General features: G+C 37.9%; 1 protein-coding gene across 1 annotated transcript; it reads left to right on the top strand.

Annotated features, from left to right (window-relative positions):
- The first annotated feature begins 540 nt into the window (after nt 1-540).
- Nucleotides 541-17,441, top strand: LOC150075655 (uncharacterized). The gene is made up of 2 exons (XM_090388788.1): nt 541-615; nt 16,196-17,441. Exon 2 carries the CDS (start codon nt 16,346-16,348, stop codon nt 17,384-17,386), a length of 1,041 nt encoding a protein of 346 aa, XP_090244914.1. The 5' UTR covers nt 541-615; nt 16,196-16,345; the 3' UTR covers nt 17,387-17,441.
- Nucleotides 17,442-17,904: the final 463 nt, after the last annotated feature.

Below are 17,904 nucleotides of genomic sequence, written 5' to 3'. Positions count from 1 at the left end.
AAATCTACATCCTTCTTAAAATGAGGCCTCCAGACCTGAGTCAGTAGACTCAGGTTTGTGTTGTACTCTTTCATCGCTCGACATCTCGGGTGACCATTCATAATACATTGACCTTTTTTTTTTATTGCGATTTTATGATTAGTATTGAGAAAAGCAAATATAAGAAATTTGTACATGGTATTATGATTCTTTCGAACAATAGGACAATAATAGATTTGCTGTATCATCCTTTGGCGTGGCAACGCTCTCGTGGAATTATAATTATGCTGGTTAATTTAGTGCGCATATTTTGTTATTAATGCATTTGGCAGAATGAAACGTAAAATTAATAAAAGAAACATGGTGCCGTTTTGATTTTTATATTTTTATCCGGATCATATAAAAAAATAATAATAAAATAAAGTAATAGATGGACTTCTGTCTGTATTCTAGTTGTTCAACATCATTCTTGTCAGTAGGTTGGGTGTATTTTTGAAATACTCCATAATTGTAACCTGTTAAATGCTTGAGGAATGGCTATGGGAGAATTTTTATCATTTTAGCATATGACTTGGGCATCTATGGATGATGTTTCTAACGTAGATGTTTTGGCATTTTCTTCACGAAAAATTCGAGGTATAATTTCGTTTTATGTGTATCTAAGAGTGGCATTATATCTTCGTAATTGTAGTTACAGTGGCATTTATTTTTGTTCTTTTAAACTTTCAGACAAACAAACAAAAGGATCAGATTTTTTGAAAAAGTATTATTAGTAATATTCTTGAAAACTAAAGTCAAAGTATTGAAAGACAATGGATGATTAAAATTGTAGATAAAGACCTTTAAATGCATATGATGTCGAAACTTCGTTGAAAAACTTGCGAGTCTTGTAACAGGACAAAAGAATGAAAGAATGCTTTGACCTTTAACCCAGAACTCCCGGGTGGGGAGAGATTGCCCGCGGCTTTTAATTCTTCCCGTATCTCCTAAAGTTTTCATTGAAAAATCTCTAAAATAAGTGTAATTGTCATTTAAGGCATTTCATTGTAGTAGTATAACTGCGTTCCTTTTTTTTTTTCAGTAAAAAAAAAAAAAGCTGCATATTTTACCGTGGACAGTTTTTGCCCCCCCTTTGGGATTTAATTTATCGATTTTAATTTGATACAGGTACTGCTACTTACAGACATAATAAATAAATTTACGTTTTGCTAAACGGATTCACCCACACAGTCGGCCTTGAACTTTAGTGGAGAACAGACCTTGTTTTAGTTTTATTTAATTTTTTAAACATAACTGCACGTAAGCATAAGAAAAACCTCATTTATACAAGAAGCAATTTACAGAAACTGCATTTTGAAATGTACCTACACATTTATCTCTCAGTTGAGCAATTTATTACTGTGACCTTCGGATAACTAGTGAAAAATGAGTGCCAGAGGTAGGATGCCTTTGAATAAATGAGAGCTTGAAGAGATTTTTCAACAAAGTGACTTTTATGATAGTGATCTGAACGAAGATGTATCTGAAAGGGAAAATGAAATAAACGTAAAAAGCGAGACAGAATCACAAGACTCATCTGATGATGAAGATTATTTATCAAATCAACACGAAAGTGTTTTGACTGCAAAAGGTGGATGTCAGTACAGCACAGTTGTACCAAGAGCAAATTGTAGAGCTCCATAAAATATATTCAGTTTAGAGAAGGTTTGACAGATGAAGGTAAAACCAACAATGTGTAGATGCTTTCGAAAAGTTCTTGCCAATAGAAATTATAGATATGATTGCTTGGATTAGTAATGATGAAGCAGAGATAAAAGGTGTTGAGAAAACTAAAGCTACTAAGATGTATGCTTTTCTAGGCATTCTGATACTAATGGGAACCAATCATGATACAAAATTATCAATTCATTATTTTTGGTCAAGTGTTTTTGGATGAAATATCTATATTGGTGCAAAGAGCAAAAATAGATTCATTGAAATATTGAAATAAAATATTCAACAATAAAGATAATTTTGTTTGCAACAACTTGTTTAAATTTATTTTAATGAAATTAAACCAAACTTTTACATTTTTCAAAAACAGAGTGCCAAAAATGTGCAGACAAAAAGTGACCTCCTTGGGAATAGACGTAGGTAATTTTAGCTTAGGAGTTCTAGGATTAATCCATGCATGACAAATAACTTGAGTTATAATTCACGATGGAAAACTTGAGTGACAAAATTGCAGCTGATTAATTCCTTTATAATATACAGTATTGTACTTTAAAAGCCTTCAGTAAGACAAAATTATTTTTTAGGAGTTGACTATTGAAGTATGGTATTGAAATACCTGTAATAGATATATTATAGTTTTCGTGCTAAAATGGGTTGTTTTTATTTATTTTTTTTTTTTTAAATTTATGGTAGTACTGTAACCATCATGCCTGGGGATTTCCAATAATTAAGAGTAACTTAGAGGCCTCCGTAGCCGAGCGGTGAGGAGAGGGAGTGCAGTAGCTCATGCTCTTTGAGTAGACCGGGGTTCAAGCCCCTGACTGCTGAATACGGTCGATCTGGCAACCTGCACTGGACCAGAGGGGCAGATTATGGTCCATTTCCCTCAGCATGAATTGTTGAGGAGGCTTCCATCCTGCAGTGGGTTGATAATGGCTGCACTTTACCTTTATATATGTTACAATCATTAAAGGTGATTTCACCAAGTTTTAAATAATAATAAAATTGTGAATAGCAGAATACAGTATAACTTTAATGTGGCCATTAATATAGGGTTACCTGATCTAGAATTCAAAAGCTAGGATAAAATAGGAAAAAACTAGAACATTTTTAGTTTTAAAAACGAGGACGAAATGAGGACATTTTAAAAATTATATTTATTACAAAAAAATTAGCATTAGCATTAGTAGAGGCATATGATGCAAGAAAGCAACCTTATGCAGCATCAGCCAAAAAAAAAAAAAAATACTTCCATTTTACCCCTCCATTCGTTTGAAATACCTGTCCAGCCGAGCCTTAAATTTATATAGGCTATCAACTTCCACAACAAGGGATGGAAATCTGTTCCACCAACCAGCTACCAGCTGGCTAAAGGCAAATTTCCGCACATCTATCCTACATCTGTCTTTCCTCAATCTGAATTTATGCCCTCTGAGGTGATTATTTTGAGCAAGAGGAAGAATCCCCTCGGCATTGAGCATGCTCAAACCATTCAAGGCTTTATACACCTCTATCAGATCACCTCACCAGTGGCTAGTCTCCAGACACTGTAATTTGCAAAACTTAAGCCTTTCTTCATAAGAGCAACCTTTTGTTCCATTCATTAATCTTTTTTCCCTTCTCTGTACTCGTTCCAGCAGCTCTACATCCTTCTTGAAGTGAGTCCTCCAGACCTGTATACAGTACACAAGGTGTGGCCTGACCATTGCCTTATACAAGGGAATAATCACCTCCTTATCCCTGCTAGAAAAATTCCTGTATATCATTGACAAGACACCATGAGCTACTCTTGCAGCCCGTCTGCACTGCTCAGAGAACTTCATATCTGCCTGCACAACCACCCCCAGGTCCTTTTCATTCTCTACCACTGTCAGTGTAGTACCACAGAGTTGATATGTTGCTCTGGGGTTGCTGTTTCCCATATGTAGTACTTTACATTTGTCAATGTTAAACTTCATTTCCCACCTCTCAGCCCATCTGCTCAACCTTTCCAGATCCTGTTGCAGCAACATAGCGTCAGTAGTGTCCTTGATAACCCTGCCAATCTTTGTATTGTCTGCAAACTTGGACATTAAGCTTGATATACCATCATCAATATCATTTATAAATACAGAAAACAGTGATGGAGCCAACACTGAACCCCGAGGGACCCCCCTAATAACATTAGTCCACGATGAGCAGTGTCCATTGATTACCACTCCCTGTCTTCTCCTCCTCAACCATCCCTTTATCCATAGCAGCAATTTGCCTCCAATGCCACACTGCTCCAATTTGTGCAGCAGTCTTCCATGTGCAACAGTATCAAAAGCCTTTCTAAGATCCAAATATATAATATCAAAGTTATTCCCTGCATCCAGTTCTTTTGTGACTGCATCATAGTATCCAATCAAATTGGTCAGGCAAGACTTTCCCTTAACAAAACCATGCTGTGTATGAATTATAACTGAAGTCTTGTTTAGATGATCCTGCAGTGCTTCTTTAACCAGTGCCTCCATTAATTACCCTGGAACAGAAGTTAAACTCACAGGTCTATAATTACTAGTGTCAGCCTTTGATCCTCCTTTGTGAATTGGGGTCACATTTTCACATCTCCAGTCTATGGGTACCTTCCCTGAGTCCAAGGAAGCTCTCATAATTATGGCTAAGGGTTTGCTTACTTCCTTTGCTGCCTCCTTTAATATAAGTGGATAGATCCCATCCACCCCAGGTGCCTTTCTTGTGTTTATCTTCAACAATTTCTCGTCCACTTTACTCTCAGTTATTACAAGATTATCTAATTTACGGCCAGAGTTGAATACACCTCTGGCATTCCCCTCGCTGAATGGCTCCTCATGTATGAATGTCGATGCAAAATATTCATTTAGTTTGTTAGCTACCTGAGCAGGATCATCAACAGTTGAACCATCGATATCAAGTGGACCAATCTGATTCATCCCTTTGCTTCTACAGTTTACATAAGTAAAGAACTCTTTGCTGTTTTTCTTTGCATCATTTTCCAAAGATTTCTCGTAGTCTGTCTTCGTCTGCCTAACCTCCTTTGTAACTTGGTTACTGACCAGCTTATATCTATCATAGGCTTCAGTGTTGCATGTTAATTTATATGTATCCTATTCATTTTTCTTCTCTGTCATATGTCTCATTAGTTCATCTGACATCCATTTAGTCCTAAATCTTGAAGAGTATTTCTTATTTGGTATGTAAAAGCCTAGTAGCTTCCAAGATAAGTTCTTTGAATGCTTCCCATTTTGAATTTGCTGCTGGTATCATCATCAGTTGGTCCTACTGTATAGAATTTAAATACTGTCTCAGACCATCGTAGTCACCTTTACGAAAACAAAAACCCTTCCCTTTACCCCTGATAGTAATTACCTCTTTGAGTAAAACCCATTTCAGCACACTGTGATCACTGCCACCTAGTGGTTCCTTTATGTGCAGATTCTTAATGCATGAAGAATCACTTCAACTTAAGCAGAACTTAAGCCTTTCTTGGTGGTGGTAGTAGTAGTAGTGGCATGTCTTGCAAGAAAGCATGTGTATGAGCTTATGTGGCATCAGCCAAAAAAAAAAAAAAAAAAAATCACACCATTCCCTCCAAATGCCTGTCCAGTTCCTCCTTAAATTTATTCAACCTATCAACTTCCACAACGACAGATGGAAGTTTGTTCCAGCAATTAACTACCCACTGGCTAAAGGCAAATTTCCGCACATCTATTCTACATCTGTCTTTTCTTGATTTGAATTTATGCCCCCTTAGGTTTGTTATTTTTTATTTGGTTTTTAGGAGCATTAGCAACTAAGGCCATATTGCCCCGGGATATATGCGGTGGTCATTCCCCGACCTTTCCGCATATTCCGTATTTGGTGGTGACAGGCTCGAACCCCGGTCTAATCAAGAAGCGTGTGCTACGAACTGCTGCTCCTTCTCACCTGGCTACGGAAGCGCCCCCTTAGGTTCGTAATATGAACAAGTGGAAGGATCCCATCAGAATTCAGCGTGCTCAACACATTCAAGGCCTTATACACATCAATCATATCACTGTGCAGGTGCCTAGTCTCCAGCCACTGCAATTTGCAGAACTTAAGCCTCTCTTGGTAAGAGGATCCCTTCATTCCCCTCACCAATCTTGTTGCCCTTCTCTGTACACGCTCAAGTAAATCTACATCCTTCCTAAAATGAACCCTCCAGACTTGTATGCAGTACTCAAGGCGTGGCCTGACCATTGCCTTATACAGAGGGATAATCACCTCCTTTTCCCTGCTAGCAAAATTCCTATATATCATTGACAAAACCCCATGACCTGCCCTGGCAGCCTGTCTGCATTGCTCAGAAAACTTCATATCTGCCTGCATAACTACTCCCAGGTCTTTTTCATTTTCTACCATCGTAAGTGTAGTACCACACAGTTGGTACATTTCTCTGGGGTTACTTCTATCCATGTGCAGTACTTTGCATTTGTCAAGGTTAAACTTCAGTTGCCACTTCTTAGCCCATCTGCCCAAATTATCTAGATCCTGTTGCAGTAGCACACTGCCATTACTGTCATCAACAACCCTGCCAACCTTTGTATCATCTGCAAACTTCGACATTAAGCTTGATATACCTTCATCAATATCATTGATAAATATACAAAACAACAGTGGACCTAACACCGAATCCTGTGGGACTCCACTAATAATATTAGTCCACGAAGTGCAGCACCCATTGATTACCACCCTCTGTCTTCTCCCACTTAACCATCCTTTTATCCATTGTAGCAACTTACCCTTAATACCATTCTGCTCCAATTTGTACAATAGTCTTCCATGTGCAACAGTGTCAAAAGCTTTCCTGAAATCCAAATATATGATATCAAAATTATTTTTTGCATCCAGTTCCTTTGTAACCACATCATAATAACAGGAGAATCTTGTTAACAGGAGAGACTGCTTCTACAGGGATGGGATACACTTAAATAGAAAGGGTGCAAGAATGTTTGCTGATGCTATCGAGGCAGTGTTAGGTGGGTCGGAAAACTGCTAGTTTGTGGGGATACAAGGACTAATAGATTAACAGTAGCCACTGGCAGAGGTGAAAGTGATTCTTGCACTGCTTCTATTGGAATGAGCAGCAGCCTGGAAAATAAGATGCAGGATATTTCAGAGACTGCTGGGAATCATTGGGATACAAATAAACACATAGGTTGTGTTAGGGTAGCTAAGAAAAAGAACAGGTGCATGTATGCTTGCGTGTACACCAGTGCTAGGAGTTTAGTAAATAAATTTGATGAATTCGAGGTATTGCTCAAAACATCAAAGGCAGATATTGTGGGGATTTCAGAGACGTGGTGTCACACAGAAATAAGGAATGCAGAACTGGAATTTGGGGAGTGCAATGTCTACAGAAAGGACAGACAGGATGGGAAGGGAGGAGGGGTTATGCTATTAGTTAAGAAATACATAAAATTCAAGGAAGTGAAGCCAGTCGACATTGCTGGACAGTGCAGTGTCGAGTCAGTTTGGTGTGACATAAGCATTGGGAGATCAAAATTGAGAATAGGAGTGTGCTATAGGCCTAATGACTCTGATGAGTATAATAAGAAACTGTACAGGGAAATAGTGTGCCAGTAAATCAGAGAGTCTTATAATGGGGGATTTTAATTTCCCAGATATTGACTGGAATTTGGCGGCTGGTCACTCACACACTAGCAAGGCTTTTGTGAATTTATTGGATGATTGTTTTCTACATCAGCATGTTCGGGAGGCAACTAGAGGGAGTAATACTCTTGATTTGATTATCAGTAGTGATTCTTCATTCATTAAGAATCTGCAGGTAAATGAACCACTAGGTGGCAGTGATCACAGTGTGCTGAAGTGGGATTTACTCAAAGAGGTAACTACCATTAGGGGTAAAGGGAAGGGTTATTGCTTTCGTAAAGGCGACTACGATGGATTGAGACAGTATTTAAATTCTATACAGTGGGACCAACTGATGATGTTACCAACAGCAAATTCAAAATGAGAAGCATTCAAAGAACTTATCTTGGAAGCTACTAGGCTTTACATACCAACTAAGAAATATTGTTCAAGGTTTAGGCCTAAGTGGATGTCAGATGAACTAATGAGACATATGGCAGAGAAGAAAAATGCATGGGATACATACAAATTAACACGTGACACAGAAGCCTATGATAGATACAAGTTTATCTGTAACCAAGTTACAAAGAAGGTTAGGCAGGCGAAGGCAGATTACGAGAAATCTTTGGCAAGGGATGCAAAGAAAAACAGCAAAGAGTTCTTTACTTATGTAAACTCTAGAAGGAGGGGGATGAATCAGATTGGTCCACTTGATATCGATGGGTCAACTGTTGATGATCCTGCTCAGGTAGCTAACAAACTGAATGAATATTTTGCATCAACATTCACACACGAGGAGTTATTCAGCGAGGGGAATGCCAGAGGTGTATTCAACTCTGGCAGTAAGCTAGAGAATCTTGTAATAACTGAGAGTTAAGTGGAGGAGAAATTGTTGAAGATAAATACAAGAAAGGCACCTGGGGTGGATGGGATCTATCCAGTTATATTAGAGGAGGCAGCAAAGGAAGTAAGCAAACCCTTAGCCATAATTATGGCAAACCCTTAGCCATAAATAGACAGAGAGTGGTAATCAATGGACACTGCTCAACGTGGACTAATGTTATTAGTGGAGTTCCTCAAGGTTCAGTGTTGGGTCCGTTGTTGTTTTCGGTGTTTATGAATGATATTGATGATGGTATATCAAGTTTAATGTCCAAGTTTGCAGATGATACAAAGGTTGGCAGGGTCGTTAAGGACACTACTCATGCTATGCTGCTGCAACAGGATCTGGAAAGGTTGAACAGATGGGCTGAGAGGTGGCAAATGAAGTTTAACATTGACAAATGTAAAGTACTACATATGGGAAACAGTAACCCCAGAGCAACGTATCAACTCTGTGGTACTACACTGACAGTGGTGGAGAATGAAAAGGACCTGGGGGTAATTGTGCAGGCAGATATGAAGTTCTCTGAGCAGTGCAGACGGGCTGCAAGAGTAGCTCATGGTGTCTTGTCAATGATATACAGGAATTTTTCTAGCAGGGATAAGGATGTGATTATTCCCTTGTATAAGGCAATGGTCAGGCCACACCTTGAGTACTGTATACAGGTCTGGAGGCCTCATTTCAGGAAGGATGTAGAGCTGCTGGAACGGGTACAGAGAAGGGCAACAAGATTAGTGAATGGAACAAAGGGTTGCTCTTACGAAGAAAGGCTTAAGTTTTGCAAATTACAGAGTCTGGAGACTAGGCACCGGCGAGGTGATCTGATAGAGGTGTATAAGGCTTTGAATGGTTTGAGCATGCTCAATGCCAATGGGATATTTCATCTTGCTCAGAATAATCACCTCAGAGGGCATAAATTCAAATTGCGGAAGGATGGATGTCGGATAGATGTGCGGAAATTTGCCTTTGGCCAGCGGGTGGTTGGTTGGTGGAACCGACTTCCATCACTTGTTGTTGAAGTTGATAGCCTAAACAAATTTAAAGCTCAACTGGACAGGTATTTCGAACGAACGGAGGGGTGAAATGGGAGTGGGTTTTTTTTTTTTTTTTTGGCTGATGCTGAATAAGCTTGCTTTCTTGCATCATATACCTCTACTAATGCTAATGCTAATTATGAGAGCTTCCTTGGACTCAGGGGAAGTACCCATGGACTGGAGATGTGCAAATGTGACCCCAATTCACAAAGGAGGGTCAAAGGGCGACACAAGTAATTATAGACCTGTTAGTTTAACTGCTGTTCCTGGAAAATTAATGGAGACACTTGTTAAAGAAGCACTGCAGGATCATCTAGACAAGACTTCAGTTATAGCTCAGACACAGCATGGTTTTGTTAAGGGGAAGTCTTTCCTGACCAATTTGATTGGATACTATGATGCAGTCACAAAAGAACAGGATGCAGGGAATAACTTTGATATTATATACTTGGATCTTAGAAAGGCTTTTGATACTGTTGCACCACATGGAAGACTGCTGCACAAATTGGAGCAGTGTGGCATTGGAGGCAAATTGCTGCTATGGATAAAGGGGTGGTTGAGGGGGAGAAGACAGAGAGTGGTAATCAATGGACAATGCTCATCGTGGACTAATGTTATTAGTGTAGTCCCTCAGGGTTCAGTATTGGGTCCTTTGTTTTCTGTTTTTATAAATGATATTGATGATGGTATATCAAGCTTAGTATTCAAGTTTGCAGATGATACGAGGTTGGCAGGGTTATCAAGGACACTACTGACACTATGCTACTGCAACAGGATCTGGAAAGGTTGAGCAGATGGGCTGAGAGGTGGCAAATGAAGTTTAACATTGACATATGTAAAGTACTACATATGGGAAACAGCAACCCCAGAGCAACGTATTAACTCTGTGGTACTACACTGACAGTGGTAGAGAATGAAAAGGACCTGGGGGTGGTTGTGCAGGCAGATATGAAGTTTTCGGAGCAGTGCAGACAGGCTGCAAGAGTTGCTCATGGTGTATTGTCGATGATATATAGGAATTTTTCTAGCAGGGATAAGGAGGTGATTATTCCCTTGTTAAGGCAATGGTCAGGCCACACCTAGAGTACTGTATACAGGTCTGGAGGCCTCATTTCAAGGATGTAGAGATGCTGGAACGAGTACAGAGAAGGGCAACAAGATTAGTGAATGGAACAAAGATGTGCTCTTACGAAGAAAGGCTTAAGTTTTGCAAATTACAGTGTCTTGGGGATAAGGCACCAGCAAGGTGATCTGATAGAGGTGTATAAAGCCTTGAATGGTTTGAGCATGCTCAATGCTGATGGGATTCTTCTTCTTCTTGCTCAGAATAATCACCTGAGAGGGCATAAATTCAAATTGAGAAAAGACAGATGTAGGATAGATGTGCGGAAATTTGCCTTTAGCCAGCGGGTGGTTGGTTGGTGGAATAGACTTCCATCCCTTGTCGTGGAAGTTGATAGCCTAAATAAGTTTAAGGCTCAGCTGGACAAGGGATGGAAGTCTATTTTTTTGTTTATTTGTTTATTTTGTGGTTATTTTTTGTTTATTTATTTATTTTATTTTATTTATTTTTATTTATTTATTTATTTTTTTGGCTGATGCTGCATAAGCTTGCTTTCTTGCATCAAATGCCTCTACTAATGCTAATGCTAATAACCAATCAAATTTGTCAGACAAGACTTACCCCTTAACAAACCCATGCTGTGTCTGAATTATTGCTGCAGTCTTGTATAGATGATCCTGCAATGCATCTTTAACCAGTGACTCCATTATTTTACCCGGAACAGAAGTTAAACTAACTGGTCTGTAATTACTCGTGTCACCCTTCGATCCCCCTTTGTGAATTGGGGATACATTTGCACATCTCTAGTCCGTGGGAACCTCTCCTGAGTCCAAAGATGCTCTCATAATTATGGCTAAGGGTTTGCTTAGTTGCTTTGCCGCCTCCTTTAATATAACTGGATAGATCCCATCCACCCCAGGTGCTTTTCTTATGTTTAACTTCAACAATTTCTCCTCCACTTTGCTCTCAGTTATTACAAAATCATTAAGTATCCTGCTACAATTTGATAACCTTCTGCCATTTTCAAACCTTAATTCCTATGTGTGAATGTAGATGCAAAATACTCATTCAGTTTGTTTACTATCTGAGCAGGATCATCAATAGTCGAACCATCGATGTCAAGTGGACCAATCAGATTCATCCCCTTCCTTTTAGAGTTTATATAAGTAAAGAAATCCTTGCTGTTTTTCTTAGCATCTTTTGCTAAGGATTTCTCGTAATCTGCCTTCACCTGCCTAACCTCCTTTGTGACCTGATTACAGACTAGCTTTATCTGCCATAGGATTCTGAGTCACTTGATAATTTATATGCATCCCATGCATTTTTCTTCTCTGTCACGAGTCTTATTAGTTCATTTGATAACCATTTAGGCCTAAACCTTGAACAATATTTCTTAATAGGTATGAAACTTTTAGTAGCTTCCACGATTAATTCCTTGAATGTTTCCCACTTAGAATTTACTGTTGGTAACATTGTCAGTTGATCCCACTGTACAGAATTTAAAAACTTTTTGAGACCACTGTACTCACCTTTACGGAAGCAAAAACCCTTTCCTTTACCCCTGATGGTCATTATATCTTTAAGTAAATCCCACATCAGTACACTGTGATCACTGTCACCTAGTGGTTCCTTTATCTGCAAATTCTTAATACATGAATGATCACTGCTGATTACCAGATCAAGAGTATTACTCTCTCTGGTTGCCTCTTGAACATAAAACAAAGGGCTAAGAGCACCCCTTTGTTTCTCTCACCAATCCTGTTGCGCTTCTTTGTACTTGTCCTAGCACCTCTACGTCCTTCGTAGAATGAGGCCTCCAGACCTGTACACAGTACTCTAGGTGTGGCCTGACCATTGCCTTGTATAATGGTATTATCACCTCCCTGTCCCTGGTAGCAAAATTTCTATATATCATTGACAAGACTCCATGACCTGCCCTGGAAGCCGTCTGCACTGCTCAACGAACTTCATATTTGACTGCACAATTACCCCCAGGTCTTTTTCACTTCCCACTTCCCTGAGTGTAGTGCCACACAGTTGGTTCGTTTCTCTTCGGTTACTGCTACCCCTATGCAGTACTTTGCATTTGTCAATGTTAATCTTTAGTTGCAACTTCTCAGCCTATTTTCCCAACTTATCTAGATCCAGCTGGAGTACCATTTTGATTGTGCAATCAGATGAGAATTTCATGTTTACACAATTATCCCCACATATTTTTCATTTTCCAGTATCTGAGGGTTGTACCCCAGAGTTGGTAAATTTATATGCAATTACTGCTTCCCACATGCAGTACCTTGCGTATATGTCAGTGTGAAATGTCAACTGCTATTTCTGAGCTCACCTGCGAAATTTTTTTAGATCTTGTAGTAGCTTACCCTGATTACTATTTTTTATTAGCCACCCTACCAACCTTTTTATTATCTGCAAATGTAGATATTAAGTGTGATATACCCCATCAAATCACTAATAAATATTGAAAACAACAATGGGTCCAGCACTGATCTCTGGGAGAACCCACTTATATAATATTAGTCTACGAAGATCAGTGTCCATAAATAACCACTACCTGTCGTCTTCCACTAAACCATCCCTTTATCCAGAGTAGTTCTGCATTTTCAATAGATGGTCTGACCTTGAAGGCTCAAGCAGAAAAATTTGCTAAACAATTTGGACGCGTGATTTTGCATGTGACAATGGTTGACTGGATTGATTTTAAAACCGAATACAAGCATATTAATACAAATAATATGTAGGTATATACAGTGGGGCCTCGACTTACAGCATGTGATATGCGATATTCTCAGGAACTGATATACCTTCCATACGATCATTATTTTTAAGACCGATGATATTTGCAGGTACTGATGGCTTTCCAATATAGCTGGAATGATATATGGGCAAAAATTTTCAGACACGTGGCGCATGGAACATTACTCGTACAGTTGTTCTCAATCAAATTAATCTTTTTTATTGTTCAACAACATTATTGTACAATGTGTGGCATGCGGAACATCACCTGTGTGATTGTTTCAGATCAATGGTGATCTGAAACTTCAGGTCCATCAACCAGTGGCAGTGCTGGTTCAAGCACTTTAAAAAAAGGGCATATATCAAAGTGTTGAAAGGCATGGGGAAGCATCCAGTGCTGATTTAAAAAAAAAAAAAAAAAAAAAAAGCAGCTGAGATCTTTAAAATTGAATTCCAAGAGCTTGTTGATCAGGAGCAGAATTTTTTTTTTTTTTTTGGCTGATGCTGCATAAGCTCATATACTTGCTTTCTTGCATCACATGCCACTACTACTAGGAGGGTTATCATCCCTAGCAGGTTTTTAACATTGACAAAACCAGCCTCTTCTGGAAGCGTATGCCCAGGAGAACGTACATCACTAAAGATGAGGCTTGTTTACCTGGACCTATGAAAGATAGGCTCACACTCCTGTTGGGTGCCAGTGCCTCTTGAGATTTTAAAATGAAGCTTTTGCTTGTATATCACTCTAACACCCCCAGAGTATTTAAACAACAAAAGGTTGACAAAGGCATGCTGGGAGTGTTTTGGTGCAGTAACAAGAAGGCCTGGGTTGCAGGATATGTTTTCAATGAATGAGAGCTTGAAGTTTTTTGTCCTTCAGTGAAGAGTTATCTAGAAAAATATAAGCCTTCCTGTGAAGGCACTGCTCCTGCTGGATAATGCACCAGGCCATGATCCCAACCTTGTTCAGTCTCTAGAGGCACAATTTGACTTTGTTGTAGTCAAATTTTTGCCACCCTACACCACTCCTTTTCTTCAACCAATGGACCAGCAAGTGACTGCAAACTTCAAGAAAATGTACACCACGAAAATGTTCGCAAGTTGTTTTGCAGCAACCTCTGGTGAAAATGCTGTCACCCTGAAGATTTTTGAAGGTCAAAGTTCAACATGCTGGATTGTGGTGAGGTTGATTGTAAGTTCTTGGAATAATGTTTCCACCAGGTGCTTAAATTCATCCTTGAAAAACGTCTGGCATTTAATTATCCATAACATTGATGGATTTGAAGATGATGATGCTTTGACAAATGATATTGTTACTCTTGGTAATTCAGTGGGTCTGGAGGTTGGTGAAGAGGATGTGGAGGATCTTATTAATACTCATGGGTGTGAGCTAACAACAGATGAGCTACAAGAGTAGGAGAAAATTATAAAGAGTGACACTGGAGAGGAAGAGGAAGAAAAAGAAACCCAAAAAGTGTCAGCTGAAGGCTGTCATTGAAACCCCGACATTGAAAACACTGAACTCCTGATGTGCAAAATGGAAGACAAAGTAATTTCTTACTTCGGGAAGCTACAAAGGAATCATAATAAACAGTCTACTTTGGACAGTTTCTTTGCCAGTAGCAACAAAAGACTGAAAAAACACCTGATGCCTCATTATGTAGTCCCACCATCACTACGCCACCGTTGATTTCATCAGCTCTGCACTTCAACTCTTAGGTAAATGCTAATTTATTGTTTTTTTTTTATTTATTTATTTTAAGATGTATGACTATTTATTAAATAATCTTTATAAAACACTAATTTTTAATGTAAAAATGAAGTATGGCTTATAAGAAATACCTATTTTATGTGTTGATGGGGAATGAATTACAGGAAATCAATGTATTATTGGTTTCAACTTACAATATTTTCAACATACAATGGGTTTTGTGGAACGAATTACCATCGGATGTTGGGGGCCCCCGCTGTACTAATATTTTTTTTTCTCTCAAATATTTCTTTTGTTTTTTGATCTATCTTTTTATCAAGTTATTGAGAATTTAAAAAAAAATAGGAGGTAGATTTAACTCTACTGATATAGTGAATAACGGTTATAATGAGGAGGGGGGGGTGCCGAACGGGCTAGCCAGGTGGGTAAAGTGCCTGCCTGGCAACCCAAAGGTCACAGGTTCGAATCCTGCCTCTGGCTTGGATCAGAGTAAAATGAAAAAACTTTGGGAGGTGCATTATGGCCGCAGAAGCCGAGGCGCCAAACAACTAACCAAAAAAAAAAATTATAATGAGGAAATTTTGTTGGTCCTTGATGCTCGTTATAACCAAGTTCAACTGTAATTTATTATTTTTTTTAACTATCATTAGACATAATGCCTTCTGTCATCCAGGGTTATGTGGTGGTAGTTTGATATGTTGGCAGTCGGGTTGTAGGTCCATAGCTATCGATCGCAGACATGTCGAGCAATTCACGACTCTTTGGAGGAGAGAAGTAATTAAATAATTTTATATTCGATTGAATTCAGGAGTTCGGCATGCTGAAGCATTCTGCAAAAGAGCATTGAGGTAAAGTCTTATTTTTTATATATATAAGTGCACAATTGTAGAATTCATTGAGCATCATAGCTCTCTTGATATTTACATTAATTAAATACATAATTACAGAGAAAAAAACCTTCAACAAACCTTAGATGTGGTTGTCAAAAAAAATCCCATATGAGCATAATAATTTTTTTCATTTCAGAAGACAACCTTGTGCATCCTTCAGTTTTAAACCTGATAATTTCTTCTCCTTTTTCACTAATTGCAAATTGGTTTTGATTATATTTTAAAAGTAAATTAAAATTGTTTTAAACTATATTGTTTATTCTTATTTTATACAACTAAAAAGGCTACATGAGGCCTGCTTTTTTTATATATGAATATACAGTATAACCATGTGGGTAAATTTTTGGTAATTATAATAGCTCAGTTTCTGTATAGTGATCACCTATCTATAGTGACAAATAATTTCAGATACCAAGGGTGGTCATAGACAAAAATTGTACTGTATTTGCAAAATTATTTGATTATATTTTAAATTTTATAAAATCATAAGTTCTTAGTGAGCATGTAGCCTTTGTAGCAATTACATTTGGTAATAAATATTCTGATTATTGTTCCTTTCAGATGATAATTAAGCTGTTTATGGGAATTAAAAGAAACTAAAGATGCTCAAGTCTGAAGTTTTGGCAGCACCTGATACAGAACTCTTGAGTTCGAAATAATAAATAGTTATGGTATTAACTGCATTCTATCAAATGCAGTTTTAATAACATCATGGAAGAAGTCGATAATGATTGTGGCCAACCTGTCACAAAGAAGCCTTTTATTTGTGAAATTTGTGGTAAATCATTTCCAAGCAGATTACATCTAACTAACCATGTGAAAACTCACACTAAAGAGAAACCTTTCAGCTGTGAATTATGTGGTGGGACATTTACACGTTCAGGTGATCTAAAAACCCATATGAGGATTCATACAAAAGAAAAGCCTTTTACTTGTGAAATATGTGGTAGGGCATTTTCACGTGTAGGAGTTCTTAACATTCATGTGAGGATTCATACTAGAGAGAAACCATTTAAGTGCGAAAAATGTGACAAAGCATTTTCAACATCAGGGCACCTTTTAAGACATACTAGAACTGCCCACTCAAGTGAGAAGTGTTTTATGTGCGAAACTTGTGGTAAGGTGTTTTCATGCCCAGATTATCTTAAAATGCACAAGCGTACTCACAATAATATAAAGCCTTACATATGTCAAACGTGTGGCAAAGCATTTACATGCACAAGTCATCTTAAAAGACATGTAAGAGTTCACACCCATGAGAAGCCCTATACGTGTGAATTATGTGGCACAGCATTTTCATACCAAGGACACTTGAAAACACACATGAGAATTCACACTAATGATAAACCTTTCAGTTGTGAAATGTGTGAAAAGCGATTTTCACGTTTAGGCGATCTTAAAGTACATATAAGGACTCATACCAATGAAAGACCTTTTTCATGTGAAGTGTGTGAAATGACATTCGCACGCTCTGGTATTCTTAAGAGACATATGAAAATTCATACCAAGGAGAAATCTCTTGTGTGTGAAGTATGTGGCATGGCTTTTACATGCTCACAGCATCTTGTTAGACATAAAAAAACTCACTCTAAAGAAAAACCTGTCTGTGAAATATGTGCGAAGGAATTTACACACTTAAAAAGCCTGAAAAGGCACACAAGAATTCATCACTCATCTGAAAAACCTTTCTCCTCTGAATATGTAGAATGCCTTGAAATCCATGATAGCAACCCCAGTGAAAATCTGTTGTAACACAGATTGAATTGATGTATGCTAATTAATATTAAAGTTGTATTTAATATTTTTATTTAAGAAAAATTAATTCTTATAAAACTGGCATTTGAAAAAAATTGGAAATTTCAAATGCAAACTGGTATTTGAAAGAAATGTGCTTACCTCTTGGTTATCATGGTAACTGTGAGGTAAGCTGCACTCTTCATTATCAGATACTAGCATATCCCTGTTTATTTCTGCATAATGAAACTGTAATAAGTAGCAGTTTTAAAATTTGAGAATATGCTGTTGAAAATAATTCATTAATTTAAAAAATTTAATTAATTTAAAATATTATTTAAAATTTTTTTTATTTGTATTATGCAGATTCAAGCCATATCATATTTATATTGTTTATAATTGCCTGTATTTGCCTTCAGAGAGCATAAAATTCTTAAGCACATTGTGTAGAGTTGGGCCCTGTTATTATTTTTAAATTGATAGGCACAGTTAATTTTGAAATATTTCTCAACGAACTTTAAACCTCAGTGGTCACA

Source organism: Mastigoproctus giganteus, chromosome 14 (genome assembly GCF_048544385.1).
Source record: "Mastigoproctus giganteus isolate SK-2022 chromosome 14, ASM4854438v1, whole genome shotgun sequence".
Lineage (NCBI taxonomy): Eukaryota > Metazoa > Arthropoda > Arachnida > Uropygi > Thelyphonidae > Mastigoproctus > Mastigoproctus giganteus.
This window is presented reverse-complemented; position numbering and strand designations above follow the sequence as displayed.

What these genes read in the sequence shown, in the direction of transcription:
- LOC150075655 (XM_090388788.1), top strand. Translation starts at nt 16,346, where the DNA reads ATGGAAGAAGTCGATAATGATTGTGGCCAACCTGTCACAAAGAAGCCT.